The 17,260-nt window shown below is 41.7% G+C and overlaps 2 protein-coding genes across 3 annotated transcripts in view; one reads left to right on the forward strand and one right to left on the reverse strand.

Moving 5' to 3' along the window:
- Positions 1-8,004, reverse strand: part of LOC139366987 (myb-related protein A-like) — a 28,837-nt gene extending 20,833 nt beyond the window's left edge. Inside the window, exons 1-3 of the mRNA XM_071104815.1 lie at positions 7,628-8,004; positions 2,274-2,373; positions 1,823-1,894 (exon numbers count right to left, since the gene is read on the reverse strand). Coding sequence (XP_070960916.1) covers positions 1,823-1,894; positions 2,274-2,373; positions 7,628-7,650 — 195 coding nt within the window. The 5' untranslated portion in view covers positions 7,651-8,004. The remainder of the gene's footprint in view (positions 1-1,822; positions 1,895-2,273; positions 2,374-7,627) is intronic.
- A 1,911-nt stretch (positions 8,005-9,915) lies between these two features.
- The window catches only part of LOC139366988 (serum/glucocorticoid regulated kinase family member 3), a 33,824-nt gene continuing 26,479 nt past the window's right edge, over positions 9,916-17,260 (forward strand). The window contains exons 1-2 of one of the 2 annotated variants that reach the window (XM_071104817.1): positions 9,944-10,053; positions 10,159-10,206. The gene's annotated coding sequence lies outside the window, so the exon portion shown is untranslated. Of the gene's footprint in view, positions 10,207-17,260 lie in introns of both variants that reach the window. The other variant, XM_071104816.1, reaches the window with a different exon arrangement.

The raw sequence follows: 17,260 nt of genomic DNA on the forward strand, positions 1-17,260 counted from the left end.
GATATGGGTCTGGAAGGAGAGTTTACAGTCTAACCAGACACCTAAGTATTTGTAGTTGTCCACGTATTCTAAGTCAGTGCCGTCCAGAGTAGTGATGTTGGACAGGCGGGTAGGTGCAGGTAGCGATCGGTTGAAGAGCATGCATTTAGTTTTACTTGTATTTAAGAGCAATTGGAGGCCACGGAAGGAGAGTTGTATGGCATTGAAGCTTGCCTGGAGGGTTGTTAACACAGTGTCCAAAGAAGGGCCGGAAGTATACAGAATGGTGTCGTCTGCGTAGAGGTGGATCAGAGACTCACCAGCAGCAAGAGCGACCTCATTGATGTATACAGAGAAGAGAGTCGGTCCAAGAATTGAACCCTGTGGCACCCCCATAGAGACTGCCAGAGGTCCGGACAACAGACCCTCCGATTTGACACACTGAACTCTATCAGAGAAGTAGTTGGTGAACCAGGCGAGGCAATCATTTGAGAAACCAAGGCTGTTGAGTCTGCCAATGAGGATGTGGTGATTGACAGAGTCGAAAGCCTTGGCCAGATCAATGAATACGGCTGCACAGTAATGTTTCTTATCGATGGCGGTTAAGATATCGTTTAGGACCTTGAGCGTGGCTGAGGTGCACCCATGACCAGCTCTGAAACCAGATTGCATAGCAGAGAAGGTATGGTGAGATTCAAAATGGTCGGTAATCTGTTTGTTGACTTGGCTTTCGAAGACCTTAGAAAGGCATGGTAGGATAGATATAGGTCTGTAGCAGTTTGGGTCAAGAGTGTCCCCCCCTTTGAAGAGGGGGATGACCGCAGCTGCTTTCCAATCTTTGGGAATCTCAGACGACACGAAAGAGAGGTTGAACAGGCTAGTAATAGGGGTGGCAACAATTTCGGCAGATAATTTTAGAAAGAAAGGGTCCAGATTGTCTAGCCCGGCTGATTTGTAGGGGTCCAGATTTTGCAGCTCTTTCAGAACATCAGCTGAATGGATTTGGGAGAAGGAGAAATGGGGAAGGCTTGGGCGAGTTGCTGTTGGGGGTGCAGTGCTGTTGACAGGGGTAGGAGTAGCCAGGTGGAAAGCATGGCCAGCAGTAGAAAAATGCTTATTGAAATGTTCAATTATGGTGGATTTATCAGCGGTGACAGTGTTTCCTATCTTCAGTGCAGTGGGCAGCTGGGAGGAGGTGTTCTTATTCTCCATGGACTTTACAGTGTCCCAGAACTTTTTTGAGTTAGTGTTGCAAGAAGCAAATTTCTGCTTGAAAAAGCTAGCCTTGGCTTTTCTAACTGCCTGTGTATAATGGTTTCTAGCTTCCCTGAACAGCTGCATATCACGGGGGCTGTTCGATGCTAATGCAGAATGCCATAGGACGTGCAAACATATGGTAAACTCCTCAATGCCACCAGATGAATCCCAGAAAATATTCCAATCTGTGATAGCGAAACAGTCCTGCAGCTTAACACACAATTCATCGGACCACTTCCGTATTGACCGGGTCACAGGTACTTACTGTTTGAGGAGTTTTTGCTTGTAAGCAGGAATCAGTAGGATAGAGTTATGGTCAGATTTGCCAAATGGAGGGCGAGAGAGAGCTATGTGTGTGGAGTAAAGGTCCATTTTTTTTCACCTCTAGTTGCACAGGTGATGTTGGTAGAAATAAGGTAAAACAGATTACAGTTTTCCTGCATTTTCCCCCATCGCTATTACATATCATCAATATATAGACATGATTTGTGTTAGTGTGTTACTGTGCTTATTACAGAAAGCTTTGTATCTTAACACCATGTTCTAACAGTGTGTAATGATTAAGGGGAAAAAATGTTTTACTTACTTGAAAATTATTAGCTACTAATTTCCAGGAGTCTGCTCCATGCTGCTCCACTAACTTCTTCAGCCTCTCATCCTGCAGCGAGAAGGGGGGGGGGGGGGGCAGAGAGAGACAGTCAGGAGCCAACCTTCCTGAGACACTCCCATCATCCTCAGTGCTTACATAAGGTAAACGCCCTTTACACTTTTTTTTTTTTTTTAGCAGGGGACACAATAGGGCTTCCTACATATCATGCCATAGAAAAGCAGCAGATTGCTGCAGACAATACATTTATAAACAAACAGACTGTTGGACCACAGCACACTTTCACGCACATGCTATTCTCAATCCATTTGAACACTAAAACAATGCAAGACAGGTCCAATAAATAATGGTTCAACAGTGAGCGCAATAAAGTAACTAGCACACTTGACCAAACTGGCCCGCTCATATGCCTCTTATAGAATTAGCCTACCTCATCGCGAGACCATTTGCCTTTGCACAGTATCTTCTTGTCTTTGCTCTTGTCCTTACTCTCAGGATCTGTGGAGTGTAGATCTTCATCCTCAGACTCACTGAAAAAGGAGAGATGGAGAGGTAGAGGAAAGAGAGAGAGAGAGACTCTTATTTATTGCTCTCTTTACATTTCATTATAGTCAATCACTAATCAACACAGCCACTTAAGTAAAACAAGAGCATTGACATAATCATGACACAATATTACAGGGTGGACTCAGAACTAGTGACATCAATAAAACATAAAAAGACACAAGCAGGAACAATACATCATTCATGCCACAACTGAGTCACATACAGCGCCAACCCACTGATAGCCAATTACAAATACCCGTCCAATATCCAACTGAATCAGAAGTCAATGGATCGAGCAGGCAGTCATTCATGGTGAAGCAGGATTGGCAGTAGTCTCAGTCTCAGTACGTGGCGTGCAGAGACGGAAACAGAGTTGAGACTCATATTAAACAGAACATTCCTGACCATAATTAGAGTAGCCTAGCCGTCCCTTGTTCCCTGCTAGATTAGGCATTATGATGCCAACCCTGACTGTGGCAGACTGCCTCTATACCTAGGTGGTAAAAGGGTAAAAGCTAGTCTTATTGGGTATAGTGAAACAACTGTTGCCTTTTTTGGGGCAAATCCACCTTCACACAACTGCCCCTTTTTTGCCTCGAATGTTGATTTTAGGAAAATAGGGCCAACTTAAACACCTATAACTCACAATCTATAAGATTTAATCAAGACAGCAAAAAGCTGTAATAGTGGACACAGCTTTCCCTTCTCCAATGTGAAACTCTGCCACCAGAGAAAGTAGTTGTGCACACTTAGCTCTGTCCATAGAAATGTCTTGTTGCTGGGCAACACTTCCTTCATGGCGTCACGTTGTGCCAGGGGTAGAACATCTAATAAACAGACAGGGAGGAGGGTTGAGGACAGTGGTTACCCAGAGTAATCACAGAGCACGTTCACACTGACACTGTTCCAACGGCTGAGACGCACCAGAACCAGAGCTATGTAATAAATCTACACCACAGCTGTCAACAGAGACATACTGAGCTATTGGTCTCATTGCATTCCAGACATTGTCAAATAAGAGTCTGAAGTTAGATACTATCAGAGCACAGTAACATAATATGGGCCTACATGCAATTGAGTGATTCCAAGGCTAGCCACAGCCCCATACAATCCCAGAGACTGAAGGACAGGGGCTGCATTCAGAAGAGCACAATGTGGTGGGAACGTTTAGATACACAGTACCAGTCAAACGTTTGGACACACCCACTCATTCAGGGGGTTTTCTTAATTTTTTTACTATTTTCTACATGGTAGAATAATAGTAAAGATATCAAAACTACAAAATAACACATATGGAATCATGTAGTAACCGAAAGGGCGGCAGGGTAGCCTAGTGGTTAGAGCGGTGGACTAGTAACCGATCTGTCGTTCTGCCCCTGAACAGGCAGTTAACCCACTGTTCCTAGGCCGTCATTGAAAATAGGAATTTGTTCTTAACTGACTTGCCTAGTTAAATAAATAAAAAAAATAAAGTGTTAAACAAATCAAACAATATTTGAGATTCATCAAAGTAGCCACCCTTTGCCTTGATGGCAGCTTTGCACACTCTTTGCATTCTCTCAACCAGCTTCACCTGGAATGTTTTTTGCAACAGTCTTGAAGGAGCCCTCGAGGGGTGTTGGGTCATTGTCCTGTTGAAAAACAAATGATAGTCCCACTAAATGCAAACAAGATGGGATGGCATATCGCTGCATAACGCTGTGGTAGCCATGCTGGTTAAGTGTGCCTTGAATTCTAAATAAATCACTGACAGTGTCACCAGCAAAGCACCTCCTCCTCCATAATTCACGGTGGGAACCACACATGCTGAGAACATCCGTTCACCTACTCTGCGTTTCACAAAGACATGAAGAACCAAAAATCTCAAATTTGGACTCATCAGACCAAAGGACAGATTTACACTGGTCTAATGTCCATTGCTCGTGTTTCTTGGCCTAAGCAAGTCTCTACTTCTTATTGGTCCTTTACTAGTCGTTTCTTTGCAGCAATTCGACCATGAAGGCCTGATTCTGAACAGTTGATGTTGAGATGTGTCTGTTACTTGAACTCTATGAAGCATTTATTTGGGCTGCAATTTGAGGCTGGTAACTCTAATGAACGTATCCTATGCAGCAGAGGTCTTCCTTCCCTGTTGCGGTCCTCATAAGAGCCAGTTTCATCATTGCGCTTGATGGTTTTTGCAACTACACTTGAAAAAACTTTCAAAATTCTTGAAATGTTCCGCATTGACTGACCGACCTAACACACCTGTTAATTGAAATGCATTCCAGGTGACTACCTCATGAATCTGGTTGAGAAAATGCCAAGTGTGCAAAGCTGTCATCACAACACAGGGTGGCTATTTTGAAGAATCTTAAATATAAAATATATTTTCATTTGTTTAACACTTTTTTTGGTTACTACATGATTCCATATGTGTTATTTCATAGTTAATGTTGGCTTCACTATTATTCTACAATGTAGAAAACAGTAAAAATAAAGAAAAACCCTTGAGTGGGTGTGTCCAAACTTTTGACTGGTACTGTAAATATATTTTGTAGGATTTACATGCATCTCGTACATGTAAAATAAGGAATTTCATCTCTGTTCATTGCATTTTTTTCCACATTCAGCCTGATGCCATCCTCCTGGTTTCGATGAAATGTTGGGTGGATTTACAGCAGTCTTTCTCCATTCTCTAAAGAAGGTCAAAGTATGAAGTTCCTAAATATGTTAACATGTTGTTTTTGTCTCTGAAATGCACACTCACATGCGCCACCAGCACAGCAGATGCACACACACACACGCACACACATTCAAACACTCTAACATGTACACATGCTGTACACATTCGAACACACACACTGTGGTGAGGAAAACAAGGCCTCCCACAGGTTTCCAGTACTGGCCTGTGATGAAAGGGCTTCTTCAGTGGTGACTGGGACATGCCAATTGAATTTCAGCATAATTCCCTCACTACAGGAAAGAGAGAGGTGGAAGTGGGTCTGAGCCCAGGGTGTGTGCTCCCACATAAACAGGCTCTTTGTAATATCTAGGTGTGTGGCATAAAGGTGTGTGTGTGTGTGTGTGTGTGGGGCGCGGGCTGCAAGGAGGCAGGCCCGGGGTGTGGCTAAACTAATAGGTCAGACCTAACGGTCCAGGCTGAATTAAACAGGAGTTTCAAAATCGACTCAGGGGGATTGGTATGATTTCTTATATAAGAACTTGGCCAAGGTGCCTGAGCCAGTACTGTGCCGAGTCTTACGTTCTCTCAAACAACTTCTTCATAGACTACTAAAGTCATCTTAATCTATGTGTAATACCTACGTAATTTGTGTACAATGTTGGCGAATGCACAAAAATATATTTTCTAAATCAAGCGTGTCATATTCTTCATATGCTTTTTCAATGCCTCATTTATTATGTGAATAAAATATAAAACTGAAATAATGGCCTCTGTAGACTGTGTTCCCACAGGTTTCTTCAATTCAAACTTGAACTTCCATGTGAAATGTAAAGCAGAGGGAGAGGTAGAAAGGACCATCCTCCACCACCCTGGCCCTCCCCTATCACCACCAGATGGGGCACACTGAGGGGGTAGGGTCTAGGAGGGGTAGAGGGTGGAGGGATACACACACGCCACTGAGTTGTTCGTTCAGATGGAAATTACGTCATTGTCATGTTTGTGTGTTTAAGGGCAGTTAGCAGGCTCCAATCAGCCTATAAATCAATAGTTAATTCAGCCATCCAGGGCGGCAGGTAGCCTAGTGGTTAGAGTGTTGGACTAGTAACCAAAAGGTTGCAAGATCAAATCCCCAATCTGTCATTCTGCCCCTGAACAAGGCAGTTAACCCCCTTTTCCTAGGCCATCATTGAAAATAAGAACTTGTTCTTAACTGACTTGCCTAGTACATTTTTTAAAAATCAGGCTCAAATTCACAAATACTAATAACACATAGCTGTGTCATTCTAGCCTTACCTCAGAGGGAAAATATCTCCATAAATGAATACATTCGTGCTCTGATTATCCTATATACATTATTTTTCATATATATATAATTAACAAACTAAATCTGATTTGTGAAAACAATAGACATCTTTTAGATGCCTAGCCTACAGTAGTAAATTCTCTGTTTACCATTTTATGGGACTCTCTGTTATAGGGGATTTTCCAAACATGTACCCACACAATGTGGCAGAATGGTGCACAAAACAATCACAATCCTATGTTGGACTATGTTTTTTTCTAAATCAATACATCTATTTTATTTCCCTTGAACAATAATGTCCATACTAAAACAACAGAGGGCTGGGCCATCTAATATATTTTTTCTGTAGCCTGAAAATAGCAAGTGCTCTATCTGTTCAATAGTCTTACTCGTGCTACGTCTCACGGTAATGGCTAGAAGGGATCCAACTTTTGTCAAATTAACGTCACATTTGACTTTTCGTAGCAGGTTAGGAGAATTTACGCAGCAATGCAGCAGGTTAGGAGAATTAACGTATCCGGTTAGGATAATTAGGTGAGGGTTAGGAAAAGAGCTAGGGTTAGCTAAAATTCCCCCCAAAACCTAACTTTTGACGTTAATTTTACGAAAGTTGGATCTTTTCTAGCCAAGACCACATCTCACAGACTGTCAGCCATGTTTTCTGTTCGAGGGGAAAGATGGCAATGAATGGGTGTTGAATTGAGCAACAAAATACAATACAGACCAAAGCAGTTACATAAACCACCGAACAACTCAAATCAACGTTTTTTTTTGTTTTATCAAAGTTAGCATGACCAAAAGGGACATAGCCTAGTCTACTACAAAATAATCAACTCAAACAGCTGTGCTGGTTCACAAGCTCGCGACATGCTTTGGTTATTCACTGAAGAGTGCCACATGCACTTTTATGACTGTTCTATTCCCATACATTTTGCACAAACATCCAGCTAAATAAAGTATTGGTGGAATTGATTCAACTATTTTAATTAACCTTTAGAATCCTAACTAGGCTGTAATTTGCTGTAGCCTACTGTATTTCAATATCTAACTAACACGTTATGTGACCGTGAGCAGGTGCTCGTGATGTGTCAACGATCAACGTGACATCTGGCTCAATATAATGCCATGCCTGAGCAATGGGTTTCACTATGAATTGCATCTTTACTATAGCTATTTTGTTGCAACATTTTTGTATCATATCTGAAACCATTCAAATGTAGCTAGTACGCAACCAAATTAACTACAGATTTAGCAGAAATGTGTCACCTACCTGCGCGACTTTATGTTGGCCATAATGACAGCTGATCAAAGCTTTTCAAATAAGAAATCCTCTATTTGTAGTTGGTCTAAAATCCATATAAAAGCGAATTATATGTTCTCCATGGACAGTTATCCATACAGTCCGATGTCTGTCATCTTCCAGTTTATTTTCTGACAGTAGCCTAAAATACAGTGCCACACTTTCGCTGGTTAGCTAGCGGTTCACTTTCATGTCAAACTCTTTCTTGTTGTAGGAATTGTATGCAATCGTAAATAAAAACGCATCTCCTTATATTTTGCATGTCACCGCGATGCATGCAATGTCAATATCCGATCGAATAGGATGTGAACATGTATAGCTAGCTAACCTGCCTTGTAGGCTACACACTGTTCTCCCTCCCACTGTACTTCTATTTTGTTATTTTCGCATTCAGATTTTGTCGATCCCGCCGAATCTCGCGCCCAGCCTCCTTCTAGAAGGGTGTTTGAATCTGCGCAGGCGGCCTCGCACCTGATTGGTTAGAATCAGGGGAGCGCTCCAAAAGAGCCTTTCGCTTTGAGCGCAAATGGACACTGTGACAATTAATACGACCGTATTGTGGTGATAAAAACCTATATATTTTTTTTTATCTGTCTATTCTACAATCATCATACAAACCTGTTGTAAAAATCTAGACGATTATGAAGGTAAAGATAAGTATTTATAAAAACTTTTTTTTTTACAATAAACAACAATATTCAAGTTATGTTCAATGCAGAACAAAACATTAGGCCTACTGTAGTAATAATTAACAGAGGCTGGCAGACAGTGTGCCTTTCTGCATGCATAACAACAGCTGTGGAATGACAGCTCGATTTCAAATGGTGTCCTGCTGCCCCCTTGTGTACAAATACTTTGTGACATACATTACATGATCTGAACAACTGTAGGCCTACATGTACTGTATTATGGATCTACACTACCATTCAAACGTTTGGGGTCACTTAGAAATGTCTTTGTTGTTGAAAGAAAAGCACATTTTTGTCCATTAAAATAACAAATGACTATTATACAAATTACTATTATAGCTGGAAACGGCAGATTTGTTATGGAATTTCTACATAGGCAAACAATCGAACCCGCAAATGCTGATGCTCCAGATACTCAACTAGTCTAAAGAAGGCCAGTTTTATTGCTACACAACAGTTTTCAGCTGTGCTAACATAATTGCAAAATGTTTTTCTAATGATCAATTAGCCTTTTTAAAATTATAAACTTGGATTAGCCAACACAATGTGCCATTGGAACATAGGAGTGATTGTTGCTGATAATGGGCCTCTGTACACCTATGTAGATATTCCATTAAAAAAATTAGCCGTTTCCAGCTACAATAGTCATTTACAACATGAACAATGTCTACACTGTATTTCTGATCAATCTGATGTTATTTTAATGGACCAAAAAAATGTGCTTCTCTTTCAAAAACAAGAACATTTGTAAGTGACCCCAAACTTTTGAATGGTAGTGTAGTTTAAAATAATTAGTGAATATACCAATTTCTTGATCTCTTTCCAAAACAAATTTATTACAATACAAATGCCTACCTTGGTTGAGCCAATCTCCATAGATTTCCACCGATAGGCCTACATAGAAGGGCCACCATTATGCCCATGGGAATACTTGTGTCAGCCAGCCAGTATCACTGTACTTACATGGAAAGAAGTGTGGTATTTATCATCATGAACATTCATTCATAAAGTGATGATGAGTAGGCTAGATGTATCCACTATTACCGGTAGTAGGAAATATCTGTTAGATGAGTCAATATTTCCTGAAGAGGAGGTCAGGACCCTGTATAGTTCCTTGGCAGACGTCCACTTTCCTTGAGCACTTTGATGCAGACCTCAAGCTACAGATGCAGCCTGCAGGACCGTTCTCTTCCCTCACAAAGCCTCCATGAAGAGGTCAACCTTCAGTCACAGTCATGATGTCAGTACCTTCAAACGTGTGGAGACAGTTTCAGGAGCGGACGGGACACCTGCTAGATAGTTAGAGCAAAAGGATGTCCAAGTACTATCAAATAATAGAATAGAACATAACTGAATATAATACAATATAATAGAATATAAAGAATACAATATAACAAACGTTACCGGGAATGAACAAACAGACGGACAAATAGACATTAAAGATGACGCTCTACATACATACTGTACAGTGAGTGGGCTGTAAATCTCATGTCACAGAGGGACGTGCGGTACTAATTTCACATGGAACAACGTGGTTGTGGCCCTGCCCACGTTCCACCGCTAGGGGTTACTGTTTGCTGCTGTTTCCACCTCAATGTTTTCATCCTCTTTATGTGTGTGGTCCCGTGACTAATTTCATTGGAACTTGCAGGACAACCGTCTTGATGTTTCCTGCTTCGAGCTACCCCTTGACAGACGCTCAGAATGGTATTAGAAAGTACAGGCTGTGACTTGGAATCTTCCTCCTAAATAATTGAGTCAAACTCACCGGATTTTGCTCCATTTTTTACTGACACATTCCTTTGCCTTCAGCGCAACACGCCATTGGAGTTAGTTGGATTAAAAACCCGACAAAATAAGGTACATTCACACTTATACTTTTCTGTACTGTTGTCGTGCAGGATCTTTGCAACAACCCTTATCGTTTCCTTCCAACTGTGAGCCATATACAGACATAAATCTGTTAAATTGTCATTACGTAACTTTTTCTTCTGCTAGAACTGTCTAATTTAAAGCATAAACAAAACGTCCAGCGCTCTCTCTCTCTCTCTCTCTCAAAAGTTGTTCCATTAAGAAACGAAACTATTTTATCCTGTTCTTTCCCGTATGTCTCTGTCTGTTCATGGAACATCCTCATGTTTGCTTTAACTTCCTTTCCACGGCCAGTTAGTCAATGTGAAGACATCTCGGTGTACTTTTCCACTTGTAATTTCACATGAGTGTTCCATGTTGAGACTATAGTCTTGTTATGGGACTTTATTTCTATACAGTCGTAGATTAACTCTAGGCTACAATGTAATCACTTGTTAGGCTACAGCAGGAATGCGTAGGTGCAGAGCCATGCAATTGTGTAACAAGAAAACCAGGCTGTTTTCTGGGGGTATTGTATCTGGGCATTTCCATGTAAAAGGACCCATGAGCACCAGCATGTGAAGTTCATAGGAGCATGTCAATTGAAAGTTGTCTTTAAAATATATATATATATATTTAAGCGTATACATTTTTTAAAACCTTTTTCCATCCTCCACATTTGGAATAAGCAAAGGCTTTGCTATCTGGTCAAACAGATGGAAAACATCTACCAACAAAGTATTAAAATGTATTATAAATACATCAAAAGACAATACTGTTGAAGTAAAGAACCCTGCCAACTTCTATCAACACTTACAGTACGTTTATTTTTGGATACATTTTTATGCCTTCTGCAAGTTTGGGGAACATTGTACCTTGAAATTCCAGTACCAAAAACCCAAATCTCTTTAAGATAATTTCAAATGTCTCTCCCTCATGAGGAGGGAGGGTAATGAAAGTTGACAGAAGTAACAGGTAAAGGAAAACCTATTAATTAGTTGTGTATATATTTTTTTAACTTATATGCATTTTGTTTCGGTAACGGAATTTACGAAAAATCGGTAACGGAGTTTCTGAAATACAATTGGCTGAAATGGGAAATCATAGTGGTCACAAACCACAATTGGGTTCACAGTACATTAAAGCACAGCACAGTAGAGTACAGTTAAGAAAGGTAGAGTATAGTTCAGTACATAGCAGAGCACACTAGAGCTGAGTACACTGTACTGCACTCTAGTGTACTGTACTCTACTGTGCTGTACTGTACTCTACTGTATTTGTACTTTGATGTCCAAAATTGTGAAACATAGACATCTATGATTAGTTCAGATTTGGTCCGGTCTGGATCAACCAAATTTGGTCTTGTTTGGGGGCAGAGCTCATTAAAACAATTACCTAGGGTGTAGAATAATACCCAAATATGCAATGGATAATATTGCATATTTGTACCTTTTGTGTACCTATTTAGGATACATCACCATGAAATGAATGATATTCATATCTACAATTATGCATTTCTATGTAGTACAGATCAGGGACCCAAGGGAAGAAATTAAATTACAGCAATTCTGTTACTGGGTGTAAATCCACTTCACTTACTGTTTAATAACCCAAAGAGATGTTTTCAAAGTCAATGTGTCACACCATAGCTGACACCCCATTCTTTATGAAGACATAGTTTAAACTTAATTCAGAACATCAAATTTTTGGGAAAAAAATGTTTTAAACTGAAGGAGATTTTACTGAAATTCTGTTACACAATTTTGCATCTGCACAGTTTTTCCAGTAAATGTGTGTTTGTAAAATGTTCAGAGTTGTATGGTTTGTTAAACATAACCATGAATGAGGGGGTGGCAGGAAACACACCCTAAAATGACTGCCGTGTGATAGATCCACCAGTCTCAATACACCAATGTCAGTTCTACATTTTCAACTGTTAGGCCTATTTGCAGACCAAATGCGCCAGTGTCCAAATACTGTAGTTTCACTCATCAAGTTCTGTTCTGTTAGTTCTCGGTGGTGCTGTTTACAGCCATACTTCCCAAGCCTGAGAAGTAGAGTTAAGAGGAGAAGTTATGTGAGTGTGTAGTAGTAGTAGTAGTAGTAGTAGTAGTAGTAGTAGTAGTAGTAGTAGTAGTAGTAGTAGTAGTAGTAGTAGTAGTAGTAGTAGTAGTAGTTCGGAGTTCCTCAGCTAGCTGTGGACAGCCAGTGTTGTTTGTTAATCAACAGTGAAGGTTTGCAGTGTCTGTATTGGACTGCTGGTTAGGCATTAGTCCAGATGCTTTCTCGCACTTCCTTTTTTTAGAGAAAGCTGTGTCATTATCAATTCCTCCCTGGGAGGATGTTTGTATATTGTAGATGAGTGTCTCTGTGTGAATTTATAGCCCACAGGCTAACAATGGCGTAGTTGGCCCTTTAGAAATAATCCATACTGTTGCATAACAAATAGATCTCTCACCAATTAAACAACACATAGGCCTATTCATAAAAACAACTATTGAAATGGCTCAGTAAAGTCAAATGCCTATTTCCATGGCCATCCTTGTACTGCATTTCCATTCTTTTATACCAGAAGAAAAGAGGACACTCTTGTTTAGTCAGGCTATGTCCCCCAATGTCTACAGCAGCTGACATGGCTCTCCTGGCTGGTCTTTCACTGCTGTTTATCCAGAGTTTCCTGACCTCTAGGTCTGACCGCTGACAAGACACATCGGGCTGCTGAGACTAATGATAATGCCATTCAGGTTGTTCAACATCCTCAGAGGATTTTCCACAGGCAAGGATGTGTGTGTTTGAACAAACCAGGAAGAGGGCTATTTTTGATAGTAACATATTTGAGCTTGTCAGCACAAGTTAATTCAAGCCCAGTGTTGTAACGCGGTGTGCAACATCTGGCGATCAGCAGTGAATGTGTTTGTTTTGTTGAATGTGACATTAAACAGAAAATGTTTTTATTTAGTGACCTAAAACCCCTGAACACAAACTTAACCTCTACTTTCCCCTTATGTGATTGTTCTTGTGATATTGGTTTGAGGATGCGGATTGGTCAGGACTTTATGTTCTGCATTCCAAATGAAGGAGTATGTTATAGCTTAGGTTCATTTGAACAAAAGTATTTCAGGAACGTTAAAAAGCGGTTCTGCCTCGGGATGCTCAGTCATTTTGCATGATTTGATTTTGAAACAAGCCCAGTGGGAGAATATTTATTTATAATATCCCAGTCAAGCCTATGGGCTCTCTGCTCTGCTCTTTGTGGGTGTGGTGGTGGGGGGGGACTGGAACTGAAGGTCTCTCAGTTGCACTTGTGCATTTTAAGAGGCTTTCTCCCTTTATGCGTCTTTACTACTACGTGAGTTGAATTATCTCTCTGTGAAGACATTCAGTACAGCACAGTTTACTGGGAAGTGTTGAATTATCTCTCTGTGAAGACATTCAGTACAGCACAGTTTACTGGGAAGTGTTGAATTAGATCTCTCTGTCAAGACTTTCAGTACAGCACAGTTAACTGGGAAGTGTTGAATTAGATCTCTCTGTCAAGACTTTCAGTACTGCACAGTTAACTGGGAGCTGTTGTGTGAGAGAGAGCCAGCATGTTGTAGACTACACAGAGCACCGAATGGCAAGGTCTGAAAGAAATTACTTAACATGCTAGCTGACCTCACTATGAAACAAAGGACAAGTCACAGTGTCACGCCACCAAACAAAAAGCTTTGTTTCTAACAGGAAAACAGACACAACACGATCAGCAATTAACCAGCATAGTGCTTGACATGAACTTTCTTAGGACTGATTTGTTTTTATTACTTGTCTGAAAGCTCAAGTCACTTGTCTCCCCCCCCCCCCCCCCCCCCTGTAACACTGTTGGCCTAAAAGGTGACTGAAAATGGTGTTGTATGATGCAAGGAACCACTTCCCAAAATAACATTCCTTATTATCACTGGTATTGACAATGGAAGGCTGCTGCTCTCTGATCCCGTGTGCAGTGCCTTCAGAAAGTATTCACACCCCTTGACTTTTCAGTTTGTTGTGTTACGGTCTGAATTTAACATTTATTAAATTGAGTTTTTACGTCAGTGGAATGATGTTTTTAAGACATTTTTACAAATGAATAAAAAACCAAAAAGCTGAAATGTTATGGCAAGCCAAAATAAGTTCAGGAGTAAAACTGTGCTTAACAAGTCACATAATAAGTTGCATAGACCGCAAAAGTGTTAAACATGATTTTTGAATCATCTCTGTACCCCACACATACAATTCTGTAATGTCGAGCAGTGAATTTCTAAAAACGGAATCGACCACAAAGACCAGGGAGGTTTTCCAATGCCTCGCAAAGAAGGGCACCTTTTGGTGATGGGTAACATTTTTTAAAAGCAGACATTGAACATTTAATATTGAGCCTTGCAGCATATCAACATTAACAATTTTTTTTTTGTTGTTGATTTTTACCCCTTTTTTTTTTTTTTCCCCCCCAATTTCGTGGTATCCAATTGTTGTAGTAGCTACTATCTTGTCTCATTGCTACAACTCCCGTACGGGCTCGGGAGAGACGAAGGCTGAATGTCATGCGTCCTCCGATACACAACCCAACCAGCCGTACTGCTTCTTAACACAGTGCGCATCCAACCCGGAAGCCAGCCGCACCAATGTGTCGGAGGCTACATACACCGTGCCCCTGGCAACCTTGGCTAGCGCGCACTGCGCCCGGCCCGCCACAGGAGTCGCTGGTGCGCGATGAGACAAGGAGATCCCTACCGACCAATCCCTCCCTAACCCGGACGACGCTAGGCCAATTGTGCGTCGCCCCACGGACCTCCCGGTCGCGGCCGTTTACGACAGAGCCTGGGCGCGAACCCAGGGACTCTGATGGCACAGCTGGCGCTGCAGTACAGCGCCCTTAACCACTGCGCCACCCGGGAGGCGCCTACATTAACACATTTTAACATGAAGAAAATACATTTGATTGAGGTGGCATTTGTAATTTCTCCATATCATTTCAAGGCATCAACAGGCTTTGATTGAGGCTGATAATTCTCTTTTCTCAATAAGGTCTTCAAGGTGATTTCATAATAGGCTACTACTACCTCTCTAGAGTGTTCACTACAATGGCACCTCTTCCTGTGTTGGGGATCCCACTGGGCAGCTTCCTACAGGTCTCTACCTAGCCTGTGTGCTTCAAACTTCAAAGACCCAGCGGAAGGTTATCTATAAATACCTCCAGTCCTCCATGCTGTGACAGGAGCCAGGGAGAATGTCACAGGCCCAGCGTGCGAGCGGGAGTGTGTGTGTGTGGGCGGGGGGGCGCGGGGGCGCGAGCAGGAGTGTGTGAGTGTGGGGTGGGGGGGGCGAGCAGGAGTGTGGGTGAGCTGTATGTGAGAAGAGGAGGAGCGGGAAGAAGAGAGTGAAGTCATGCAGCTCTGAGTGCATCTGTTTGGAGAGAGGGGCTGAAGAGAGGATGGGGAATGGATAGTAGGTAATGTGGGGATGAGAAGAGGTGGATAGTAGGTGATGTGGGGATGAGAAGAGGTGGATAGTAGGTGATGTGGGGATGAGAAGAGGTGGATAGTAGGTGATGTGGGGATGAGAAGAGGTGGATTGTAGGTGATGTGGGGATGAGAAGAGGTGGATAGTAGGTGATGTGGGGATGAGAAGAGGTGGATAGTAGGTGATGTGGGGATGAGAAGAGGTGGATAGTAGGTGATGTGGGGATGAGAAGAGGTGGATAGTAGGTGATGTGGGGATGAGAAGAGGTGGATAGTATGTGATGTGGGGATGAGAAGAGGTGGATAGTAGGTGATATGGAGATGAGAAGAGGTGGATAATAGTAATAGTGAGGTATGAGGTAAAGAACTAAACAGGATAGAGTGGGCGTGTAGGCGACAGAGAGCATGGAGAGACTCGAGGGGGGGGGGGGGGGTGTAGGAGCGTAGCCTAATAGTCTGTCTATCCAGGATGAGGTAACCTACTGTTGACGCTCAATGACCACAGTGTGTGTTCTCCTCTGTCACCCTAGTAGCTACAAACAACAACTCCCTCCACAACTGCTGAGAATCTGTGCTCTGCAATCAGCTCCATGCAGGATCAATGTATGAGGGCAGAAGGCAGAACTGTTACATGATAGAGCAGGTATGCTCATTCTCTCATATGGAATAGAGTGCAGTATCATTTCTCTATAGTACCTCTATACTGAACAAAAATATAAAACGCAACATGTAAGGTGTTGGTCCCATGTTTCATGAGCTGAAATAAAATATCCCAGACGTTTTCCACATGCACCCAAAAAACATTTGGGTACAAATGTGTTTACATACCTGTTAGTGACCATTTCTCCTTTGCCAAGATAATCCATCCACCTGACAGGTATGGCATATCAAGAAGCTGATTAAACAGTGTGATCATTACACAGGTGCGCCTTGTGCTGGGGGCAGTAAAAGGCCACTTTAAATTGTGCAGTTTTGTCACACAACGCCACAGGTATCTCAAGTTTTAAAGGAGTGTGAAATTGGCATGCTGACTGCAGGAATGTCCACCAGAGCTGTTGCCAGATAATTGAATGTTAATGTTAATGTCTATACCATAAGCCGCTGCCAACATCGTTTTAGAGAATTTGGCTATACACCTAATGCATTTATTTCAATTGACTGATTTCCTTAAATGAACTGTAACTCAGTTAAATCTTTGAAATTATTGCATGTTGCATATATATATATATACACTGCTCAAAAAAATAAAGGGAACACTTAAACAACACAATGTAACTCCAAGTCAATCACACTTCTGTGAAATCAAACTGTCCACTTAGGAAGCAACACTGATTGACAATACATTTCACATGCTGTTGTGCAAATGGAATAGGCAACAGGTGGAAATTATAGGCAATTAGCAAGAGGAGTGGTTCTGCAGGTGTTGACCACAGACGACTTCTCAGTTCCTATGCTTCCTGGCTGATGTTTTGGTCACTTTTGAATGCTGGCGGTGCTTTCACTCTAGTGGTAGCAGGAGACGGAGTCTACAACCCACACAAGTGGCTCAGGTAGTGCAGCTCATCCAGGATGGCACATCAATG

Source organism: Oncorhynchus clarkii, chromosome 15 (assembly GCF_045791955.1).
Source record: "Oncorhynchus clarkii lewisi isolate Uvic-CL-2024 chromosome 15, UVic_Ocla_1.0, whole genome shotgun sequence".
Lineage (NCBI taxonomy): Eukaryota > Metazoa > Chordata > Actinopteri > Salmoniformes > Salmonidae > Oncorhynchus > Oncorhynchus clarkii.